Source organism: Tupaia chinensis, unplaced genomic scaffold (assembly GCF_000334495.1).
Source record: "Tupaia chinensis unplaced genomic scaffold, TupChi_1.0 Scaffold000028_1, whole genome shotgun sequence".
Lineage (NCBI taxonomy): Eukaryota > Metazoa > Chordata > Mammalia > Scandentia > Tupaiidae > Tupaia > Tupaia belangeri.
The window spans coordinates 4,050,083-4,075,624 of record NW_006159458.1 but is presented as its reverse complement, the minus strand read 5'-3'; the positions used below and the strand labels follow the sequence as shown (position 1 = coordinate 4,075,624).

The 25,542-nt window shown below is 41.7% G+C and overlaps 1 protein-coding gene across 7 annotated transcripts in view; it reads right to left on the bottom strand.

The window, feature by feature from the left end:
- The window catches only part of TM7SF3 (transmembrane 7 superfamily member 3), a 56,906-nt gene that overhangs the window by 21,573 nt on the left and 9,791 nt on the right, over positions 1-25,542 (bottom strand). For 5 of the 7 annotated variants that reach the window (XM_014587222.2, XM_014587221.2, XM_014587224.2 and 2 more), the window contains 4 exons: positions 19,603-19,757; positions 10,517-10,667; positions 4,425-4,545; positions 1,416-1,587 (listed from right to left, as the gene is read on the bottom strand). In XM_014587222.2, coding sequence (XP_014442708.1) covers positions 1,416-1,587; positions 4,425-4,545; positions 10,517-10,667; positions 19,603-19,757 — 599 coding nt within the window. Of the gene's footprint in view, positions 1-1,415; positions 1,588-4,424; positions 4,546-10,516; positions 10,668-19,602; positions 19,758-20,665; positions 20,884-25,542 lie in introns of all 7 variants that reach the window. The other 2 variants (XM_014587232.2, XM_014587231.2) reach the window with 1 other exon arrangement.

The following is a 25,542-nucleotide window of genomic DNA, read 5'->3' as shown; positions in this document are numbered from 1 at the left end:
AAAGTAAGTTACAGATACATTTCACTTTTAAATATCTCAGTGCGCATGTCCTAAAACAAACTCATTGGGCCTGTGAATTGTTGTGTGAATCTTTTTTAAATACTGTCTGATTCTGTAGGTGGGAGGAGAAGGGAGGAGAAGGGATGGCAGCCTGGCCTTCCCCCCCCCCCAATAAGGTGATTTCTCCCTTCCTGTCTCTCTAGTGAGCACATGCATCCTACAGCAAAAATCTCTCTTTAACAAACAAACAAACAAAAAGCAGGGACCAGCAGATTTAACAGTTACGTCACTGGACTCCCATGTAGTCGACCACAATTTGAGTCCCAGACCCAGTAGCTTAAAACTAACTCTGGGCACCTGTGCAGGCATACCCAAACTCGGAAGGAGAGAATGGAGGCAGAGATTGCAGCATGACCATTCCCTGGGGGGTGATTTTTCTCTTTTCCTTTTTGTCTCTCTGTGTCTCTCTGGTGAGTGCATGCACCCTATAGCAAAAACATCTCTCTTAAAAAAAAAAAAAAAGAAAGAAAAAGAAAAGTAATGTAAAAAGGACCTATTTTACAAGTTCTTATACTCTTTATGAAAATAAAAATTAGGGGGACCAGCAGTTAGCATAATGCCTGTGTCGCTGGACTCCCATGCAGTTCAAGTCCTGGACCTGGTGGCTTAAACTCACACCGGGTGCATGTGCATGTGTGTCCAAGATCCCGAGAGGAGAAAGGAGAAGGGATTGCAGCTTGGCCATCCCCCCTAGGGGGTGATTTCTTGCTTTCTGTCTCTCTGTCTATCTCTGTCTTCCTGGCAAGCGAAAACACCCTATAGCAAAAACCTTAAAAAAAAAAAAAATTATATCTTACCTAAAGGCAACTAATAAACTTTACCAACAGTTTTTAAATTTGTGAACGAGCATATAATGAGTTTGCCTGCATTAAGATTTCTCAGAATGCGGGATGACATCCCAGATGACACAGTCACAAGTAAGATCTTGCCCTGCAAAAGACTCTGCCCCCAGGCTAATCATATATAGCCTACTTCAATCACTTCTTTCTACATAATGACTGAACATTTTTGCTCCAAATTACAGGCTTTGAATTTGGGTTCAAGTATTAATGCCAATGTATATATCCTTAAGTAGTTTCTCATCTAACTCGTATGGGAGTCTGCAGAAAATTACCACCAGTTCCACCCATATCTCAAGATTACCAGGTCACAGATGTGGATATAACTAAAACTAAACATAACTAATATGCATCTCCTTATTCTGAGATATCATGAACAAAGGCACCTCATAACAAAATAAAAGAATAAACTGATGATCAAAATACTAAGAAATAAACTCATGGTACCTTTTCCCCTCCTCAACTCTTACAAAGACATCATAATCTAGCCACACAAATAGAGAGACCTGGGTTTACCTTGGCGGCATTGGCCTTCACGTCAGGCACTGTGGCCATCCTCTGCACATGTTTTAGCAACACCTCTTCAGTGAGATCGTTCTCAGGCAGAAAATACTGGTAGACTTCATACTGCAACCTCCACCTGGAGTCCCGGCCCATCCCAACATCACACGGTGGAGGATCTGCACCTCTAAAGTCAACCAACAAAACCCAACATCAGTCTCTAATGCTGCAAGCCTCATCTATAAAATGGAATCAAAACACTGAATCCCAATCTTCTACAACAATTCTATGGTTTGAATGTGTGCCCAGAATTCATGCATTAAATTTGGTTGTATTGTAAAGGTATTAAGAAGGTGGAAACTTGGGACCAGCAGATGGTGTAATGGGGATGTCACTGGACTCCCACGAAGTAAACCATGGTACAAGTCCTGGACTTAGTGACGTAAAAAAACTTATGCATGCCCAAAATCCCAAGGGAAGAATAGAGGATAAAGGACTGCAGCATAGCCATGTCCCCTGGGGGGCAGTTTCTCGCTTTCTGTTTCTCTGGCAAGCACATGTGCCCTATAGCAAAAATCTCTCTTAAAAAAAAAAAAAAGGTGGAAACTTAATTTGACTTTGGAATTAAAGGTGAGGCCTTTGAGAGGTAATCAGGATGAAGATCATCAGGGTGGTGAAGATTAATAAGGAGGGGGAATAAGACCGACAGACATATGCAATCTCTTGCGATGTGATGCCCTGAGTGGCCTTAGGATTCTGCAGAGTCCCTGCCAACAAGAAGACCCTCACCAGATGCAGACTCCTGACCTTGGACCTCTGGTACTGTGAACTAATTAAATATTTATTCTTTGTAAGTTACCCAGTGTGGTATTCAGTTGAGAGTAAGAGAAAAATGCACTAAAACAACAGTTCACATTTTGCAGGGGAAATAATTGGTATTCTAAAGAAAAGTAAGTAACACACCATTATGGATTGAATGCTGTGTCCTCCAAAATTTGTACGTTAAAAATCTAACCCCCAATGTGGTAGTCTTAGGAAGTAGGGCCCTTGGGAGGTAAGAGGCCAGGCAGAGGAGAGGACGGGGAGATAGCAAAACTCTCATGAAGCCCAGAGCTTAGGTAGTATTAGGATGTGGGGGTCTTTGGGAGGAGGTGAATGGATATTCCCAGGAATGGGATCAATGTCCTTATCAAAGAAACCCCAGGGGCCAGCAGGTGGTGAGGTGGCGAGGTGGTCAAGGGCTCTGGCCTCCCACAGGGCCAACTGTGGTTTGAGTCTCAGACCTGGTGGCTTCCTTTCTCCCTTTCTATCTCTTGCTCTATCTCTGGTACGTACGTATGTATGTATGTATGTATGTGGAAGGAAGGAAGGAAGGAAGGAAGAAAGGAAGGAAGGAAGGGAGTTAAACAAAATAAAAGACCCCAGAGGGGCCAACAGGTGGCATAGTAGTTAAGGTACTGGACTTCCACATGGTCATCTGCAGTTCAAGTCCCAGACCTGACCATTTGCTTTCTCACTTCCCCTCTCTCTGTCTCTCTCTGATCAAATTAAAGAATAATAATAATAAATCAAATTAAATAAATCTTTAAAAAATAAAATAAAATAATAAAAGAGACCCCAGAAAGCTCTCTAGCCTTTTCTCTGTCAGGTAAGGACACAATGAGAAGCTGGCAATCTGCAACATGGAAGAAGGCCCTGACCAGACCCTGACTGTGTGGACACCTTGATATGGACTTCCAGCCTCCAGAACTGTGAGAAATACATAGCTGTTGTTTATCAGTCATCTATGGTATTTTGTTATAGAAGCATGAACTAAGACACACTGACAGTCAAGTATGGTTAAATTGTCAGATTCTAATGTCAGTCTACTTCACCATTTGTCAGCTATGTGCATGTGGGCAAGTCACTCAGCCTGAACAAGACTAAAAGACCTCTCTATAAGAGAAGAGCAATTAGGGCTGTGCCATATCCTAGTGATTAAGGGAGCTGGATTCCACATGGCCTACCACAGTTCAAACCCTAGCCCTGGTGGCTTGAAAAGCATACCATGTTCATGTGCGGGTATGCCCAAAATGCCAAGAAAATAGAGAAATGGAGGAAAAGGGATTTTGACATGACCGTATGTCACTAGGGAGTGCTTTCTCATACTCTTTATCTCCTAGGGGAGTGCACGTACCCTCTGACAATTTAAAAACAAAAAAAACAATGCCCTTCTTCATACAACTTTTCGGATTAAATGACAAATATATATATGTATATATATGTATATAGCACTCAGCGTTATAGCTGAAGCACAAGGAGCATTCAAATGTTACTCAAATGTTAGCTACTAAAGCAGAAACTGAGGTAGTTTGAATAAAAATAATGAAATCCTTATGAAAATATAAGAATATTTCAGGACTACGGAGTGCTTTCTATATTTAACATACTTCATAAAAACTAAGATATGGGCCAGCTTGAGGCACAGCAATAATACACTGCTCAAGCAAGGCTGGATCAATATAGAAGATCACAGGTTCAGTTCCCCAGTCAACTGTACACGTCTGGCAAGTGTGCCCACAGTCCTAGCTGGCCAGGAAGGCTGTGGGAGGGAGATCACAGCATGAATCCCTGTTGGGGTGCTTATCTCTCTCTCCTTATCTCTCTGCCCCTCACTCCCATGAAAGAAATATACAAATTAAAAAAAAAAATTTCGGGCCAGCAGGTGATATGGTGATTAAGGCACTGAACTCCCACATGGCCAACCATGGTTTAAGTCCTAGACTTGGCAGCTTGTTTTCTCACTGCTCTTCGTCCTTCACCTGCTGGCCCTGACATCTGGTTCTTAAAAAGAGTTGATGGTAATGGAAAGGGAAAATATCAACTATAAATGACAGCTCAATGATTAGTAATGAGGCTTTCTTAAGTAATTAAATAATTCAATTGCAGTACAGAGAACTATGAGCTTGAGAATTTGCTGAATCTACACAACAGTTAGTCATACATGTTCTGTAAACAGTTTTAGGAGATGGCAGATAGACATACCTTGCAAAGCCTAGGTTTGCTGGGGCAAATTTGATAGTTGTTGCAAAGAAATTAAACTCCAAGTAAATGTTAGGATCATTATCTAAATCAAACTCCAAGTTACAGCCTCCAGGGATAGGATCTGGATGAAAAATAGAGGAGTTACTAAACAAAGAATTTTTATATACCAAATCATCTCGGAAAACAGAACTCTACTCTTACAAGAACTTCCCATATAGAAACTAAACATAAACACAGAGCTTCCAGTTTTATATAAGCTAATGAATTGAGGTTATAGAGGATAAAGTTAACTGAGGTTGTGTCCAACCCTGTAGCCTAAAGTATAAAGCAGCAGGATCCCATGTGGCTTACCACAGTTTGAATCCCAGCCCCAGTGGCTTGAAAAACACACAGGGTGGGCTGCAGGAGGTATGGTGGTTGGGTCACTGGACTTTCACATGGCTGCCTGCAATTCAAGTCACAGGTCCAGAGACTTGGAACTCACACCAGGCATGTGTGTGTGTGTATGCCCAGAATCCTAAGAACAGAAGAGTAGGGACTGCAGCATGGCCATCCTCCCAGGGAGTGATTTTTCCCTTTCTTTCTCTCTGTCTCTCTGGCGAGCACATGTGCCCCATAGCAAAAATCTCTCAAAAAAGAAAGAAAGAATGTAAAATGCGTGTTTGTGTTTGTATGTGCATGCCCAAAATCCCAACAGGATGAAAGAGGGATTGCAGGGTGACCACACCCCATTGGTGGATGTTTTCTCCTCACCACCCGCCTCCTGCCCTGTCTCTCTCTGGTAAGTTCACACATACTATGGCAATTGAAAAAGCTACATCAGGTTAAAGATCCCAGAAAAGGGGACAGCAAACTCTGTAAAGGCCCAGATGGTATTTTGGGCTTTGTGGATCTGTTGCTCTATACGGCAACGATTCAGCTGTGTCCTTTGACACAGAAGCAGTCATGAACGACATATAAATGAACGAGCGTAATATGTTTCAATAAAACTTTATAGGCCCAGCTGCAGTAGCACAATGCTCTGCACTGGGATGGAAGCCATGGAGGAGAAGAGGATTTGCCTCCTGAACACACCAGAGCACACACAATGGCGGTTCAATTATTAGTAATGAGGCTTAAATTACAAAAACTCCACAATTAAATGATTCAATTTTATTACAGAGAACTATTGAGAGCCACCCCATTCTGGCTGGCTGGAAAAGGCTGTGGGGAAGGAATGCAGTGTGAGACCCTGTTAAAGGTGCCTGTCTTTCTCTTTCACCCTGTCCTCCCATGAAAGAGAGAAATTTGTTTGTTTTAGGGAGAGATTTTTACTATAGGGCACGTGCACTCACCAGAGAGACAGAGAGTGAGAAATCACCCCCCTCCCGGGGTGGGGGGAGGGATGGCCATGCCTCGACCCCTTCTCCTCCGTTCTCCTCTCGGAATTTTGGCCGAGCATGCACACAGGCCTGCCGTTATTTTAAGCTGCTGGGACTGGGACTCAAACCACGGTCAACTAAGCAGAAGTCCAGTGATGTAACCATTATGCCAACTGCTGATCCCAAGAAAGAAACTTAATACACAATAAATAAAATTTTAGATACAGAAATAGGCAGCAAGCTGGACTGGCTCATGATCTACAGTTTGCCCATCTCTACTCTAATTAAAAAGGTCAGGAGAGACAGATTCTTAAGCAGGAGCCCAAGAATAGGTTTTAGGGGCTTCATGAACACCATGAAATTATATGCCAAATGTTAAACTTACGCATTTCCTAGAGAGAGAAATTTTCTTTTATTTTCTTCGTTTTTTATTTTTAGATATTTTTGCTATAGGGCACATCTGCTGGCCAGAGAGCCAAACAGAAAGCAAGCGATCACTCCCCAGGGGAATGACAATGCCACAATATCTTCTCTCCATTCTTCTCTTGGGATTTTGGGCACACCCACAGGTACCCAGTGTAAGTTTCAAGCTGCCAGGTCTGGGACTTGAACTGTGGTCAACCATGTGGGAATCCAGTACCTTAACTACTGCACCACCTGTTAGCCCCCAAAATTTTCTTTTTTCCTTTTTGAGAGGTTTTTGCTATGGGGCGCGGGCACTCGTCAGAAAAACAGAGAGAGACAGGGAGACAGAAGGCGAGAAATCACTCCCCGGCGGGATGGCCACACCGCAATCCCTTCTCTTCCATTCTCTCTCAGGATCTTGGCCCGGCACGCCCACGCGCCTGGTGTGAGTTGAAGCCACCGAGTCTGGGACTCGAACCACGGTCAACTACATGGGAGTCCAGCGACACAGCCGTTATGCCAACTGCTGGTCCTGAAATGTTCATTTTTAAGGTCTGTGACCCCCAAAGAGTTTAAATTCCTGTGGATAGAGAAATAAACAAAAAAAAACTACCAAAGAGAAAAGGAACTCCATGGGTAAAAGGGAAAGAAACATCCATTTTTCAACTGCCTCTCAACAAAGAGAAAGATGGTATCACCATCTAGAATGGTTTTTTAATACATAAAGGGCAAAAATGGGACCAGCATATGGCATAATGGTTACGTTGTTGGACTCCTATATGGCCAACCACAGTTTGAGTCCCAGACCCTGAAGCTTAGAACTCACACCAGGCATGTGTGCGTGAGTGCTTAAAATTTCAAGAGAAGAATGGAGGAAAGGGGATTGTGGCATGGCCAATTCCCCATAGGGAGTGATTTCTTGCTTTATGTCTCTCTGACAAGCACATGTGCCCTATAGCAAAAATCTCTCTTTTTTTTTTTGGAGAAGTTTTTTGCTATAGGGCGCGTGCGCTCGCCAGACAGACAGACAGAGACATAGAGACAGAAAGCAAGAAATCACCCCCCGGGGGGATGGTCACGCCACAATCCCTTCTCCTCCATTCTCCTCTCGGGATCTTGGGCACATATGCACACGTGCCCGGCGTCAGTTTTAAGCCACCGGGTCCGGGACGCGAACCATGGTCGACTACGTGGGAGTCCAGCGACATAGCCATTACGCTAACTGCTGGTTCCCAAAAATCTCTCTTAAGAAAAAGAAAGAGTAAAAAATAAAAGACCCCCAAGACCACTTACAGGAATAGCATTTTGGATATTTGATTAAATACAAAATAACTTCAACTATTTAATTTACATTAAAAATGTGCTAAAACAGCTCTTCTTTACTTATTATTAATCCTATCTGTGACCTTTAGCATGACAAAACCCAATCAAGTCACAACACTGGCTCAGCTTCACATGAAGACCTGTGTATGGGGTCCTCAAGTGGGGAAGCTGAGCTAGGCCAGACTAGGAAAACCAATGCAAATATGCAGATCACAAGTTCTTATGCTCAGCCAATCATCCTCACAACCAGTCTGTTTCCCCCAACTGCTAGAATTCTGGTAGCTGATCTCCCTCAGCCAGATCTGACAGCTGACAGGGAGACATGCAGTGAGCGTATGTGCTTCGTCCAACTTCTGTGCTCTCCTCGGACCAGCCCAGTAGCACAGCAGTTAAGTGCTATACAATGGAGCCAGATCCCACGTGGCTGAATGTAGTTTGAATCTTGAACCCAGTAGATCAAAAACGACACTAGGCACATGTGCATGCATGCCCAAAATCTTGACAGGAACGAGTAACAGAGGAAAAAGGATGTGGTATAACCATACCCCATTGTGGGGTGCCTTCTATCTCTGTTTCTCTCTCTCTCTAGTGTGTGTATATGCCTCCTTTCAATTAAAAAAATACAAAATAATACATAAAAACGTGTGTTCTTCTTACATCCCCTCCTTTTCCTGCATATCTACCATATCCAAGAAAATGATACATATTGAAAATGATACATATTCCAGTTGAAGGGCCACTATTTGTAACTTATCTTTGCACATCATCTTTTTTTTTTTTTTTCCTATAGGGCATGTGCGCTTGCCAGACAGACAGAGAGAGACAGAGAGATAGAAAGCGAGAAATCACCCCCCAGGGGGGATGGTCACACCACAATCCCTTCTCCTCCGTTCTCCTCTCGGGATCTTGGGCACACACGCACACGCGCCCGGCGTGAGTTTAAGCCACCGGGTCCGAGACATGAACCGCGGTCGACTACATGGGAGTCTAGCGACACAGCCATTGCGCTAACTGCTGGTCCCGCACATCGTCCTTCATGGAAGCTTGAAGTCTGTGTTTTATCAGATTTTACTCTTTCACTTTTCATTACAGATAACGTTTTCTTTCCTCAACTCCAGTCATCTTTCTTTCAGATTCTACCTCCTTGATTAACTATTGCTTTTTCCCCTTCTCTTTACCCTAAAACCTCAAGAAAAGTCTAGATTTCCTCGCCTCACCTTCACTCCTCAATCACTGTAATCTATTATTAGTTCCCACCTCCGTGTGCTACTAAAAAGACTCTTATCAGCAGCCATGACTAGCTCTTAACTACGCCATCACATGATTACTTTCAGTCAATCTCTTAGCCTCTCTGCAATGTGCTACTTCCAGCTCCTCATGGAAGGCAGAACTCCAGGCTCTCTTCCTACTTCCCTGACTACTCCTCAGACTTATGCTTACTTCTCAGCAGTTGGCGGAAACAGTGCCTGGCATAATTCAGGTATGTGCTAGTGTTTTCCTCCTAAATCTATCTATCTATCTATCTATCTATCTATCTATCTATCTATCTATCTATCTTTTTATTTTTATTCTAGGGTACTTGGCAGAGAGAGACAGAGAGAAGGAAATTGAGAAAGCATCCCCCAAAGGGATGGCCACACTGCAATCCCTTCTCCTCCATTCTCCTCTAGGGATTTTAGGAATGCATGACACAGAAGCACCCAGCATGTTTTTCAAGTCATCAGATCTGGGACTCGAACTGTGGAGTCAGTTCTATAGGATCCAGAGCCTTTACCACCATGCCACCTGAGCCACACCCCCTCCCCCCCAAATCTCTAAGTGTTTGCTTGGGCAATCTTACTGCTATGGCTTTTACTAACAGCTATTATTTAACTGAATATCTAACCTCATCCTTCTACCCCAGATGCTTATTTTAAACTGTCTTACTATTCATTTCCATATCCTACAAGCATCTCAGATTATGTTCCAAACTAGAATCACCATCTATTATCCTGCCCCCACAAAAAACATCCAGCAGCCCAACAACTGTTCCTATGCCTATTTTGTAACACGATCTCCTGACTGTCAAAATAGAAAACCTATGCTCCCTTCTTATAACCCACAGCCACTGGTCACGGAGTCTTATCACCTCTTCTTCCCGTATCTCAAATCAGCCACTCTTCTCCATTTCCCTCTTGCAGCCTCAGTTCAGATTCTCACTTCTCATGTTGAGCCCTCAAGTATGTCGAGTTCTGACTCTGCCAGGCCTTCTCCAACCCACCCCCTACACTGCTTCGGACGACAGCTTTCTAAGAAATGAAATGCATTCCTCTGCTTAAAAACTCTACTCTTCATGGGCCAGCGGGTGGCATAGAGGTTAAGGTGGCTGAATCCCACATGGTCAACTGCATGGTTTGAGTCCCGGGCCTGGTAGCTTGAAAATCACTCCAGGTGTGTGTGCATGCATGCCCAAAATCCCAAAAGGAGAATGGAGGAGAAGGGATTGTGGTGTGGTGACCTTCCCTTAGGAGTGATTTCTCACTTTCCCTCCCCCCCGCTCTCTCTGTCAAGCCCATGCCCTACAGGAAACTAAAAAACAAACAAGCAAACTCTCTGCTTCCTTAGAACCTGCCTCAAAGTGGAGTATAATCTCAGAATGGATATAAGGCCCTCCAAAGCCTTGCCATACCCACTATAAGCTATTCTCCAAATATTCCATTCTTCCTGACATTACGCTTACTGCTTCCTCTGCCTAGAATAGCCAACTAAACTATAAAAGGACTGTATCTTCCCTTTCCATTACTGCTCCTTAAACATTTCTTCCATGAATAAGAATATTCTCATAGTCACTACCTGAACTCTTAGTTATTACACTAACCTTCAAACTCTCTTGCTTTTAAACCATTTCTGATGAAATAAATTGTACTTGTAACAATCTTAATAAGGATTATAATTTTCCTTAAATTTTTATAAACATGTTCCATATACCAGAGAATAACAGAGTGTCAAAGACAGAAAGGTCACCTGTTTCAGAGTAGGAGAGTGGAATGGCCACATTTTGGACAGGCTCCGCATCTGAAGTCTCCAAGTACCAAGTACACATACTCTGCTCCGGTCTAAGAAGGAAAACCAGGCCTTTATCAGTGCCTGTTCCTGAGCTATTGGGAAGGAGAGTCTGCAATTAGAAGAAAAGTCATCATCAACAGAGTTGAGGACAACACATCAATTCCAGAGCTGATGCAGTACACATGTCCCATTCCAAATATTCCCAAAACAAAACAATTAGACCTACTTTAAATAATGAATATGGGGAACCAGCAGTTAGTGTAATGGCTATGTCGCTGGATTCCCACGTAGTCGACCACGGTTCACGTCCCAGACCCGGTGGCTTAGAACTCATGCCGGGCGCGTGTGCGTGCGTGCCCAAGATCCCGAGAGGAGAATGGAGGAGAAGGGATTGCGGCGTGACCATCTCCCCGGGTGGGTGATTTTTCGCTTTCTGTCTCTATGTCTGTCTCTGTCTGTCTGGCAAGCGCACGCGCCCTATAGAGAAAACCTCTCAAAAAAAAAAAAAAAATAATGAATATGAAGGGGCCAAAAGGGGGCATGGTGGTTAGGGGCACTGAAATCCCATATGGCTGGCCATAGTTCGAGTCCCGGACCTGGTGGCTTGCTTTCTCACTTTCTCTCTCTCTCTGGTCAAATTAAATAAAGTTAAATAATTATTTTAAAAATATGAATATGAACAAATAATTAAGATGAAAATCATTAAATTATTTTATCTTTAGGATCACAGGCCCATACATACACACGCAAGAGGAACCCTAAAGCATATGAACCGCCTAGGTCAGTTCAGGCTGCTGTAATGAAGTACTATAGATTATGTGGTTTATAAACAATGGAAACCTAATGTCAGGGTTCTGAGGTTGGAAGCCTGGTATCAGAGTGACAGCATGGTCAAGTTCTGATGAGGCCCCTTCTCTGGGCTGTGGATTGCCTACTTCTGGCTGATTCTCACATGACAGAAGGATGGAGAGCTCTCCAGGGCCTCCTGTACAGGGCATTAATCCACTCCCTCAAAATCTATAGGGTCATCAGAAAAGTCATGATGCATTTCTGCACAGAAAAACAGAGAAAAAAGGGGACATTAGATGGTGTAGCCGTCACAGTGCTGGACTCCCAAATGGCTGACCATGGTTTGAATCTCGGACTCCATGGCTTAAAACTCACGCCAGGTGCATGTCTCCGTAAGATCCCAGGAGAAAGGAGGAGAAGGGATTACAGCATGGCCATCCCTCTGGGGGATGATTTCTCACTTTTCCTCTTACTGTCTGTCTCCCTCACTCCCTTTCTTCCTCCCGCCCTCCTCACAGCAAGCACATGCTCCCTAAAGCAAAAACCTCTAAATAGTTTTTTGAAAAAGAAAAATAGAAAAAATACTTTATGCCTTTTCTGATGACCCATCACTTCCCAGACCCAAAGGTCACACTTCCTAATATCAATTTATTGGAATTAGGATTTCAATATATAAATTTGGGGAAGACACAAACATTCGGCCTATAAAAACAAACATTTGGCCTATAAAAATGATCTTTGATCAGGAACAGCAGATGCTCAGGGAAACAAGCTATTTAATTCACCTGAATTAAGATTTACTATGTCAAGATCAGTAGTTGGTGTAATGACTATGTCGCTGGACTCCCATGTAGTCGACCACAGTTCAAGTCCTGAACCTGGTGGCTTAAATTCAAGCCAGGTACATGTGCGTGTGTACCCGATCCCAAGAGGAGAATGGGGGAAAGGGGATTGCGGTGTGGCCATCCCCCCTTGGGGGTGATTTCTCACTTTCTGTCTGTCTCTGTCTTTATGGCAAGTGCACGCACCCTATAGCAAACACCTCTCAAAAAATATATATATATTTACTATGTCAAGTACTGAGACATATAGTAAGACAGAAAGGAGTTCTGTCCCCAAGGAGTTCAGGTTTCGAAAGCTTTTAAAACTGAGTTATAATTGCTACGTTATAAACTGCACATAAAGAATACCATTTGGAATGTTTGACATATGTAGACACCTGTGAAACCATCACCACAATTAAGACAGTGCACAGATGGGTCACCCCGCAGTCTCCCTGTGCCCTTGTAATCCTCCTTCATACCCTCCCCCTCTACCATCCTCCAACCTGCTCAGAAACTTTTTTGAATAATAAAATGCTAAGATATAGGATTTAAGAAATGACAAATTTAGGATGTTCTCTTAAAGCTAAGGAAATGGGAATAAAATAGCGCCAAATTGGTTTCGATCTGACAAGCATAAGGGAGGATGGCTCCAACATTAACTCCAGGGTCAAGATCAAACACCAAATGCTGTGATGACCCACAAATGCCCAAGCATCACGCTTCTTCAGGAAGGGCAGAGGAAACAACACTCTTCACACAAACCACTCACTTTCAGAGCTGAGTGCAGTTCTGGTCACGATTTCTTTTCTTTTTTTCTTTTTTATTTTTTTGAGAGGTTTTCACTATAGGGCGCGTGCGCTCGCCAGATAGACAAGAGAGAGACAGAGAGACAGAAAGTGAGAAATCACCCCCCAGGGGGAATGGTCACGCCGCAATCCCTTCTCTTCCATTCTCCTCTCGGGATCTTGGACACGCATGCACACGCGCCCAGCGTGAGTTTTAAGCCACCGGGTCCGGGACGTGAACCACGGTCGACTACGTGGGAGTCCAGCGACATAGCCATTATGCTAACTGCTGGTTCCCAATATTTATTTATTTTATTCTATTTATTGTGATTCAATTTGACTAGAGAGAGCCAGAGAGAGAGAGAGAGAAGGAGACTGAGAAAAAGAAAAAAAAAGTCCAGGAATCGAACTGCAGTCAGCCATGTGGGAGTCCAACACCTTAACCACCATGTTATCTACCAGCCCCTTTCTAAGGTTTTTTTTTTTTTTTTTTTTTTTTTTTTTTTGCCTGCGGTGGTTTTTTTTTTTTTTTTTGCCTCAGGGTATGTGCACTTTCCAGAGAGAAAGAGAGAGAGAGAGAGAGAGAGAAGGAAAGTGAGAAATCATCCCCTAGGTGGGGTGGTCATGCTGCAATCTCTTTTACTTCATTCTCATCCCGAGATCTTGGGCACACATTAACACATGCCTGGCATTGAGTTTCAAGCCACTGGGTATGGGACTCAAACTGTGGTAGCCATAGGGAGTCCAGTGACATAACTACTACACCATCTACTGGCCCAGTGGTCGTGATTCTAAGTGGTAGCAGCAGTGAGAACCAAAGGCAACCCAAGAAATGAAAGCTACAGTAATATAACTAAGGACAACTGGCCCAGGCGGTGGTGTGGTAGTGAGGGCAGCTGGATCCCATGTGGCCAACTGTGTGGACCTACTCTGGATCAAGCAGCCTGAAAACCATGCCAGGTATGTGTGCATACATTCCTCAAATCCCAAAAGGTGGAAGAAATGGAAGAGAGACTGAGGTGTGACCATCTCTCATGGGGATGCTTTCTCACTTTCTCTCGCTCTCCCTGATGATCACCTGTGCCCCATAGAAAATTAAAAAAAAAAAAAAAAAAAAACACCTAAGGACAACCAAAATGCTATTCAGCCAAACAACTTTTGTCACTCATTCTGTTGGCTCCCTTTATCCAAGCTCTGCTTCCTCAAACATGGAAGCCGGCATTACAACCATTTTGCTGAGCTCTTGTGAGAATTAACTATAGAGAAACCAAAAACAAGGTTCCTAACTAGAAGCCTGAGAGTGGCGTTAAGATCCTAGAGGTCCCCAAGAAACTACATGCAAACATACACATGCACACACACAGCCCTGAAATGATCTATTTTGCCTGGGAGAGAGTCTATTACTTGATGGCCCCAGGAACTTGAGAACCACTGTCCTAGCACATAAGAGGCATTTAATATGTATAAATGTCTTTCTTCCCCATTCTCTCTTTTCCTTCAAATGTCTTTGCTGTGATGTACTAAGATGAGCATCATCTTGGGGCGGGTGTGTGTGTGTTGGGGGACGAGGACACAGCGGTACTACGATGCTCTGCAAGGCTGACCAACATGGGAATGTTCTGGATTCACATCCAGAGACCTCCGTAAACACACAGGGCATGCTCAAGCCCACCATCCAGACTGGAATGCAGCTAGAAGCATAAAAACGCTGCTTGGGGTGTCTGTCTCCCCAACTGTCTATCTCTTTCTCCCTGGTTCACAGAAAGAAAGAATGAAAACTTTTTTTTAAAAAATCATATTATTTATTAAAACTTAAAAAAAAGTAGAGCCAGCTTTAAAAAAAAAAGAAGAAGAAGGAAATCATCCATGTATCATTTCACTATGTCTCTTAACTGAGGGCCTGAATAGGATGTTTTCTTCTGACTTTACTACCAGAAAAAAATCTGGCCTCCCCTGAGGAACTGGCATGCTTCTTCCTTTCTAAGAAAGTTATGAAACCTAACAAGCTTAACTTTTTTCCCCTGACTTGGGAGAGATGTTTGCCACAGGGCGCATGCGCTCACCAGAGAAACAGAGACACAAGGGCAGACAGAAAGCGAGAAATCACACACACACACCCTGCACTGCAATCTCTTCCCCTCTGTTCTCCTCCCAGGATCTTGAGCACGCATGCACATGTGTCTGGCATGAGTTTGAAGCCAGCGGGTCTGGGACTCAAATCGCTGAAGGCCATGTGGGAGTCCAACAACATAATCACTCTGCCATCTGCTGGTCCCAGTAAGTTTAACTTTCTGTTCTGGTGCAAAGAACTAAGGCAAAATCAATATATGGGTAATAGACACTGTTACGTGTCATAATTAACACAACTTACTCCTTCCTCTCTTTTCTAGGTCCGACTCTCCTACTTCTAGTCCATTAACTATCTCCCTCCACTCCTCCAACGCCTCTGCAGACATACACATGCATACGTGTACATGCACAATTTCAAAAGCTTTGTAGTAGTAATAGGAAGGCAAGAATAAAAATACAAAATACTTACTAGAAAAGGTAATATAATCAATGAGTATAAAATTATATATGACCTGGGTTAAGACAGCTTTGTTTGCCAACTTCTAGAACCTTAAAATGAAGATGGACTTAAATAAAAAGTGCAATTTCTTTTTTGGTTTTGTTTAACTCATAAGATATTCCATTTAATTTTCACAGGCCTTTATATACATCTCATCTTTCTCATCTCTTCATTAAAAGACGTGACTCACTTTTGGTTCACTGTTCAAGAATCAGCAAGGAAGAAAACAGAGAACATACATCCTAAGGTTTAATTCAAGGTTTGTTAGAATGCAGAGATGCTGATGTCCCCTTCTGTTTCTAAAGAATGGACAGATTTGAAGCAGTGCTCCCTGACAGGTCAAATCTGATCAAACCCACTGGATATACGCCCTGGTGCAGCAAATTTCTCTCATGGCCTCTTTCCTCTAAGTCTCAGTAACAGAACTGTCACTTGGGTCCCTGCCTCAGGGATACTAAGAAAAAACGGCCTCTCAAGGAAGAGAAGGAAAAGCTCCGTGAATGACGTAGCATGATAAAACCTGCTTCCTCAGCCACTTCTGGCTCCTTTGAAAGAAATCCCAGAATGTGAGCCTACGACCCACAGAGGAAGGCTAAATAAATATCAAGGCATGAGGCAACTTTGGGATAATTCTCATACACCAGCAAGTGAGTAAATCTGTCCAGTTATATCCCTGATCTGGTTATGCAGAAAGGGATAGTTAATAGTATACTTTCAAGAGTGTATTAAAGGAACAAAAGTAGCAAGGATCCAAAATGTATTAACTATATTCAAATAATATTTTTTCTTTCTTTTTAACCAGAACATTTATTGCCTGACTAATCACAGAAATCCTAAGATGTACTAGATGTTGCAACATCTGCCCTCTTGGGTTTGGGTGTTGTTCCTTCACAGAATCCATGCCTGAATCTGCGATATACACTTTTTAGATGCCTCATTCGACCAGTCCCAGCAGTATTTCTTTTAGCCTTGGCCCTCCAGTTACACCTTCTCTTGCACTCGGCAGCATAGCTGCATTTGCCACAGCTCGACTTCTGAAGGCGGTAGGCCTTACAATCACAGGGGTGGCACAACTGTGCGTCTTATCGTGACACTTCCCAAACGATGACGTTCGTCATCCGCCTCTGTGGCTAAGACCAAAGAGACCTAAGCAAGAGCACTTTCGCCTACTTTTCCTTTAATATTTCTTTTTTATTTTTAAAAGAAGTATAATTTCATGGAAGGTGAAATTCATTTATTAGTCTAAGGAGTCAAGTAAGTGAAACATAAGTAGATGTGTAGAGTTTACCATAAATGGCAGATTCTTGGTAACTTAAAAAACTTCGCAAAGCAAAAGTTAAGATTAAGGGGTCTCAGGACCAACAGATGGCATAATGGTTAAGTCGCTGGACTCCCACAGTAGTTGACTGCAGTTTGAGTCCCAGACCCAGCGCCTTAAAAAAATCTCATGTCGGGCAAGTGTGTATGCATGCCCAAAATCCCAAGAGGAGAACAGAGGAGAAGGGACTGTGGCATGAACAACACCCTGAAGGAAGTGTGATTTCTTGCTTTCTGTCTCTCTGTCTCTATCTCTCTGGCAAGTGCATGTACCCTATAGCAAAAATCTCTCAAAAAAAATATTAGGAGTTTAGTGATAATATCATAACACAGTCCTTAAAATTACTGAGAGTGTGGGCCAGCAGATGGCATGGTGATTAAGGTGTTAGACTCCAACATGGCTGACAAAGGTTTAAATGCTGGACCCAGCAGCATAAAAATCACACCAACCATGTGTATGTGTATGCCCAAAATCCTGAGAGGAGAAGGGATTGCAGGTGGCCATCACCTCTGGGGGGTGATTTCTCACTCTCTCTCCAGCAAGCATACATGCCCTAGGGCAAAAACCTAACAACTACAACAGAAACTATAGGAAGCATAGCACGGGGCTGGATATACTAAGTGGTATCATTTTTGTCTGCACGAGATTCCAAAGAATAAAGTTGATCTTGTAGGATTCTTAGTAAGTTTCAATACTAAAAAGCTAAACAACAACAGAAGCCCATAAAAATATATTATCAGGGGGCCAGCAAGTGGTATGATGGTTAAGATTCTGGAGTCCCACACAGCCAAGCATGGTTCAAGTCCTAGACATGGCAACTTGCTTTCTCTCTCTCACTCTCTCTGTCTCACTCTGGTATGTGTGCCCTGTAGCAAACTAAATAATAATGATGATAAATAAAATTAAATAATAAATCTGTGTGTGTATATGTACATATATATGTATACACACACATATATAAATAAATAAATAAATAAATAAATAAAATCTGTTCCCAATGATTAAGGACAAGGTCAGCCTATAACACAGTGAAGAAGCCAGATCCCACATGGCTGACTATGGTTTCAATGTTGGCCCTGATGGCTTAAAAAATACCACTGGGCATGTGTGCATGTATGTCAAAAATCCTGATGGAAAAGAGGAAAAAGGATTGTGGTGTGACCACACCCACTGGGGGGTGCTTTCTTTCTCTCTCTCTTTCTAGCAAGTGTACCTACCCTCTGGCGATTAAAAAAAATTAAGAACCCACTAAAGTAAGAAAATGAAAAGGTAGAAAATCATAAGGAAAACTTAACTGTGAAGAGGGGATAATTGTCACAAGATGCTGCCCCCTCTACTCCGCTCTCTATCACTCCTTCTCTAAGTCTGAGGCCACCACACTCAAGAAAGGCCGCAGAGCCTCGGATGCTCACGTTTTGGCCAGTTTTAATAACTAAGTTGACAAGACTCAATCTTGATTTTTTTGTAATTTAAGAAAAAGTCATAAACATACAGATATACCAATTCTAATGCTTATCCCTACATATGAGACCCAAAAACATAAACAAGATTTTTACTGAAATAATTCTTTGTTACTTACCCTAGAAAAAGAAACTGTCGTATTCTGATACTGGGAGTGTATTTGGAAAATAAGAAAAGTCACATTGCTGGAAATATGACGTAAAATAGCTTCCTCTGGAAAGGGTCTGTTGAGCTTGAAGTATCTAAACTTCCCCACAGAAAATTCTATTAGACCTGCAATGGAAGAAACACTTTATTATAACATCTGTATCTCTAATATCGACTTGTAGAAATCACATTCAGACACAACATAAAATGCTAATTTTATCCTCAGAGAAACTCCCTGAGGTAAATGTTATTACTGCCTCTAGCTCACTGATGAGGACAATGAAGCTCAAACAGTAAAGCACCAGGATCAATTAGCTAGTAACTCATAGAGCTGAGAAGATGGAAGAAAGTGACTCCAAAGACTAGGATTGGCTAGTTGATGCTCCTACTTGGCAGGCAGAGGCTGCATGGGAGGCCCAGGTTCAATTCCCAGCCCACCCTAAATGCTTAGCCACAGTGGTGCCTGCCACCACACATCACAGCTACTTGAGAGGTTGAGGCTGGCCTAGACAACACAAGAAGCCCCTGTCTTTAAAAAAAAAAAAAAAAAAAAAAAAAAGATGAAAAAAATGATTAAGGACAAGGTCAGCCTATAACACAGTGAAGAAGCCAGATCCCACATGGCTGACTATGGTTTCAATGTTGGCCCTGATGGCTTAAAAAATACCACTGGGCATGTGTGCATGTATGTCAAAAATCCTGATGGAAAAGAGGAAAAAGGATTGTGGTGTGACCACACCCACTGGGGGGTGCTTTCTTTCTCTCTCTCTTTCTAGCAAGTGTACCTACCCTCTGGCGATTAAAAAAAATTAAGAACCCACTAAAGTAAGAAAATGAAAAGGTAGAAAATCATAAGGAAAACTTAACTGTGAAGAGGGGATAATTGTCACAAGATGCTGCCCCCTCTACTCCGCTCTCTATCACTCCTTCTCTAAGTCTGAGGCCACCACACTCAAGAAAGGCCGCAGAGCCTCGGATGCTCACGTTTTGGCCAGTTTTAATAACTAAGTTGACAAGACTCAATCTTGATTTTTTTGTAATTTAAGAAAAAGTCATAAACATACAGATATACCAATTCTAATGCTTATCCCTACATATGAGACCCAAAAACATAAACAAGATTTTTACTGAAATAATTCTTTGTTACTTACCCTAGAAAAAGAAACTGTCGTATTCTGATACTGGGAGTGTATTTGGAAAATAAGAAAAGTCACATTGCTGGAAATATGACGTAAAATAGCTTCCTCTGGAAAGGGTCTGTTGAGCTTGAAGTATCTAAACTTCCCCACAGAAAATTCTATTAGACCTGCAATGGAAGAAACACTTTATTATAACATCTGTATCTCTAATATCGACTTGTAGAAATCACATTCAGACACAACATAAAATGCTAATTTTATCCTCAGAGAAACTCCCTGAGGTAAATGTTATTACTGCCTCTAGCTCACTGATGAGGACAATGAAGCTCAAACAGTAAAGCACCAGGATCAATTAGCTAGTAACTCATAGAGCTGAGAAGATGGAAGAAAGTGACTCCAAAGACTAGGATTGGCTAGTTGATGCTCCTACTTGGCAGGCAGAGGCTGCATGGGAGGCCCAGGTTCAATTCCCAGCCCACCCTAAATGCTTAGCCACAGTGGTGCCTGCCACCACACATCACAGCTACTTGAGAGGTTGAGGCTGGCCTAGACAACACAAGAAGCCCCTGTCTTTAAAAAAAAAAAAAAAAAAATAGAAAAGATGTAAATGGTATTAAAATGCTGAAAATTTCCTATCTAGTACTAGCAATAACAACTCTTTTCAGAATAGAGTCCCTGAAGTTAAGAAAAAACAGACCTGTGAAGCTACTCACAATCATGACTACACTGGTATTACAGTACCACAGAGTAAATGCTGAGGTCAACACAGCTTCAGTTTAATCCTAGCTTATTAGCTCTGTGATTTTAGCAAATTACTGATTGCCGTACGCCTCAATTTCCTTATCAGTCAAATGGGGACTGTATGACTTAACTTGCAAGGTGCCATGAGCACTGGCAAAGTGTTGAGTGTACGCACCACGCACTATACATACAATCGCAAACCACAGGCACTCTGGAAAAGAGAACTTTTGTTTCTCTTTTTAAGGTTCAGGCTCAGAGTCTGTATGAGAGACAGGTTATGACTAGAATAGTTTTCTTGGCCTACCCGCCTGTCATCTGATTGTGAGTCACTCACTCACTCCATCCATGGTTTGCTGGAGGGTATCTCTCTCCAGTGGCACACTGATTCTTTCTTTTTCCAATGAATTCTCAGATGATCCACTAAATTAGGTTGCTTTTACTTCTGTGTGGTCCTGGGTTCCCATCACATGCCACACCCTACAGTCAGTATAGCTCTGAATAAATAGCAGAAAAACTCCCAAGCAAGACATAAGCAGTCTTGGAGGTTCAAATCTAAAAATAAAAAAGATTTAAATGAAATATAGATGAAAAAGAGTTGATGAGGAAAAAAATCTTACTTTACCCAAGTCTTATAGTAGAATAATCATTTTACTTTAGAAGGAAGTTAGAGTCAGTAGGCGATAGAATACCCTGGATATTTAAAAAATTTAATAATGCATTCGTATGTACTACAATATTTCCCAAGGCCAATTTTCTTTTATTTATTTTTTCTTTTTTTTCTTTTTGGAGAGGTTTTTGCTATAGGGCACGTGTGCTCGCCAGAAAGACAGAAAGCAAGAAATCAACCCCCGGGGGGTGATGGCCATGCCACAATCCTTTCTCCTCCTTTCACCTCTCGGAATCTTGGGCGGGCACGCATGCACACGCGCTGGCGTGAGCTTAAGCCACCAGGTCTGGGACTTGAACCACAGTCTGCTACATGGGAATCCAGCAACATAGCCATTATGCTAAGTGCTGTCCCCCCCCACCACCATTTATTCTTAAAGACTGACACACTTTGAATGATTTTTTTAAACAGCAAGAATAATGCTTAAAACCTTAAAAAAAAAAAAAAAAGATAAGCATCCTTTCATTTATTTATAAAAGCAAAATGTTTTGGTATTCTTTTAATTAGTATTTCTTGCTCATACAGCCAAACAAAGTTAATGCAGCTTTCATCACTTCTTTTGTCTGTCATAAGAAGACTCTCAGTCAAAATGACCAAAAACTATTAGGCATGCTTTGGCCATTAGCCTGGTTTACTTTTTTATTAGCTGATGTTACTTGAGATTGCACCATTTGAGAGGTAGGAAAGACAGTGTGAATATTTGTAAACTTACTTTTTCTTTAGCACTTGGGGTACTATATGATCTATAAATGGAGTTTTGTGAATTACTGCTTATCCAATGACTATTTTGGAATTTGCAGGAAACAGTAATTTGTCTTCCTGCACAGTAAGAGGGCTATTGAAACAACATTTTTCCTAACCCCAACTAAGTGCACAGTGTCTTTGCAATGCCAACATAACGGCAATCTGGCCAATGTAAAATAATATTATCCCTTTACTACTTTTGGCTAAAGTGATTTTGTATTTCTCAGTGGTTCTCCAAATACCTTGACCAGGAATATATGTAAATATATACGTGTGTGTGTGTGTTTGTGTGTGTGTGTGTGTATTCAAAAGAATTATTTAATTTTACTTATTCATTCATTTATTTTTTAATTTGACCAGAGAGAGACATACACAGAGAGAGAAGAAGAGAAACCAAGCCACTAGGTCCATGACTCAAACAGTGATAGGCCATGTGGGAGTCCAGCACCTTACTCACCAAGCCACCTGCCAAGAACAAAGCATAACGTTGCAATTAAAAATATTCCTTTGACCAGGAATATTTTAAGATCAGTGTAAGTCTGCAATGGTTGAAATGAGTTGTGAGCCTTTTTATTCATGAAAAAAAAAATAGGTATTAAAAAAAAATCCCTATGGATCATCATTGTGGTACAATGGCTTACTTGGTCAATACAGATTCTAGTAAAAACACAAATATACACATAGTATAAAGCTGTTAAAACCAAAACAGCATGATATTGGCATAAAAACAGATAGGTGCAGGACCAGTAGTTAGCATAATGGCTATGTTGCTGGACTCCCATGTAGTCGACTGCGGTTCGCATCCCGGACCTGGTGGCTTAAAACTCACGCAGTGTGCGTGTGCATGAGTGCCGAGATCCCAAGAGGAGAATGGAGGAGAAGGGATTGCGGCGTGGCCATCCCCCCGGGGGGTGATTTCTCGCTTTCTGTCTCTCTGTCTATCTGACGAGCGCATGCACCCTACAGCAAAAACCTCTCCAAAACACACACACACACACACACACACACACAGATAGGGGACCAATGTAATAGAATAGAGACCCCAGAAATAAACCCCAAAATATATAGCCAACTGATTTTTGGCAAAGGATATCAGTCAATCCAGTGGGAAAAGGGAAACTTCTTTAGCAAATGGTGCTGGAAAAACTGGGTATCCACATGTAGAAAGATGAAACTGGATCCCCATCTTTCACCATTAACAAAAATCAACTCAAAATGGATTAAAGATCTGAACCTAAGACCTCAAATTATAAAACTACTGGGTGGAAAACACTGGGGAAACTCTGGGAAACATTGGGGTAGGCAAAGACTTCTTAAATAAGACTCTCAAAGCACAAGCAATAATCTCTAAGATAGACTAGTAAGATTATAACAGATTAAGAATTTTTCTGCAAAGCAAAAGCAAAGGACACAATAATTAATGTGAATTGACAACCCTTGGAATGGAAGAACAGTTTTGTAAACTATGCCTCAGATAAGAGATTAATAACCAGAATACTTAGAGAATTCAAGCAGCTTACCTGAAAAAAAAATGATTAACCCAACTAAAAGATGGGAAAATGAACTGAACAAAATCTAAGGAAGACATAAGAATGGCCAAAAAGCATATGAGGAAATGCTCAACATCCCTCATAAGGGAGATGCAGATTAAAACCACAATGAGATACTACCTAACCCCTGTCAGAATGGTGATGACTAAAAATACAAAAAAAAAAAAAAAAGAAAAAAAAAATGGCAAGTGTTGGCAGAATTGTGGTGAAAGGGGAACTCTCCTATACTGTTGGTGGGAATGTAAATTGATCCAGCCACTGTAGAAAACAATATGGGGGTTCCTCAAAGATCTACAAATAGATACCCTTTGATCCAGCAATCCCATTTCTGGGTATCTACTCAAAAGACAGGAGAATGCTCAGTTGGAAAAGTGCTTGCACATCCATGTTTATTGCAGCATTATTCACAATTGCCAAGACATGGAACCAACATAAATGTCCACGAATAGATGAATGGATTGAGAAGGGCTGACATATATACTCTATGGAATACTATACGGCCATTAAAAAACAATAAGACCCTGGCATCTGATAGAAAGTGATTGAAATATGGCAGACTTACTGCTGAGTGAATCAAGCCAGGCTATGAAAGAAAGATATTATATGCCTTCACTTAATATATACTGACTATCCAAACTATCATAGAGATTGAAATATTGAAGGGCATAAAAGCAGTGAAAATAGTTATAGACACTGAAGACAGTGTGGAGCAGGGACGGAAAGAGTATAGGGAAGGAAATCAGAGAGAAAAAATAGAGAGGCATGACATTTATGGGAAATGGTTTATCACTTGCTAATGGTAACATGTATAGTATTTTCAACTGGACTGGTCTAAGTACTTCATATTGGGTAAATTCTCTGTACAAGCCAAATGATGTATAGTGATTGAATGTTTAAAAAATAATAATAATAAAAATAAAGAATCTAGGGAGGTAAAACAGAAATGTATGATTTCATCTCCATGTAGTAAGAAGCATACTTATACAGTACTTTGTACTTGTATTTCATGACATTAAAAGAGTGATGTTGGGGACCAGCAGGTGGCTTAATGGTTATGTTGCTGGATTCCCACAGAGTCAACTGCATTTGAGTCCCAGATCCAGAGGCATAAAACTTACACTGGGCATGTGGACACGCACACCCATGACCCTGAAAGGAGGAGAAGGGATTACAGTGTGGCCATCCCCCCTGGAGGATTTCTGTCTCTGTCTCTCTGGTGAGCACGCATGCCATATAGCAAAAATCTATTTTAAAAAAGTCATAAAAACTGTGATGTTAAAACTGAAAAACAAAAGATACCAAGAATAGTGAACTTGTAGAAGGAAAAAACAAACAAGAACATAAAAATAATTTTAAAGTTAGAAAAATGGTTAGCCTCAATAAAATTTCCCCAAACTCTGTGATGCTATTACCTTTAAAATGTACTTTAATGTTTTATAAAAATTAATTTTAAAAAATCTTATTTATGGGCCCAACAGGTGGCATGGTGGTTAAGGGCACTGGACTCCCACAGGGCCGACTGTGGTTCAAGTCCTGAACCTGGCAGCTTACTTTCTCGCTTTCTCGCTTTCTCTCTCTCTCTGGTCAAATTAAAATAAATAAGTAAATAAATAAATTTAAAATAATTCTAAAAAACGTTATTTGTGTGGCTACAATCTATTTTTTAAAACTCTAGAGAAAATTGTAATAGTTCCAAAAACAGAAAGTAAAGATAGTATTTTTCCTCCTACATGTGTAACCAGAAAGACTATACATGAAACAGACTCTTTTTGGAACAGAGGTAAAATATTAGGGGGTAGGTAAGAGAATCTGGGTAGGGAAGTCTGAACAAAAGGGTAAGTTTGGGGGCCAGCAGGTGGCATGGTGGTTAAGGTACTAGACTCCCACATGGCTGAAATGGTTCGAGTCCCTGACCTGGCAGCTTGCCCTCCCCCTTTCCCTCTCTCTCTGTCTCTCTGATCAAATTACAAAGTAATAATAATGAATAAAATTAAATATTTTTTAAAAAGGGCAAGTTTGTGTTTTGTTTTGTTTTTAAAGAAAAACAAAAAAATGTTTACATTTTCTAGGCCTTCCCATCACCATAATTACCTAATGAAAAACCAAATTTTGGGACCAGCAGTTAGCGTAATGGCTATGTCACTGGACTCCCACACAGTCGACTGTGGTTCGAGTCCTGGACCGGGGGGCTTAAACTCACACCGAGCGCATGTGCGTGCGTGCCCAAGATCCCGAGAGGAGAATGGCACC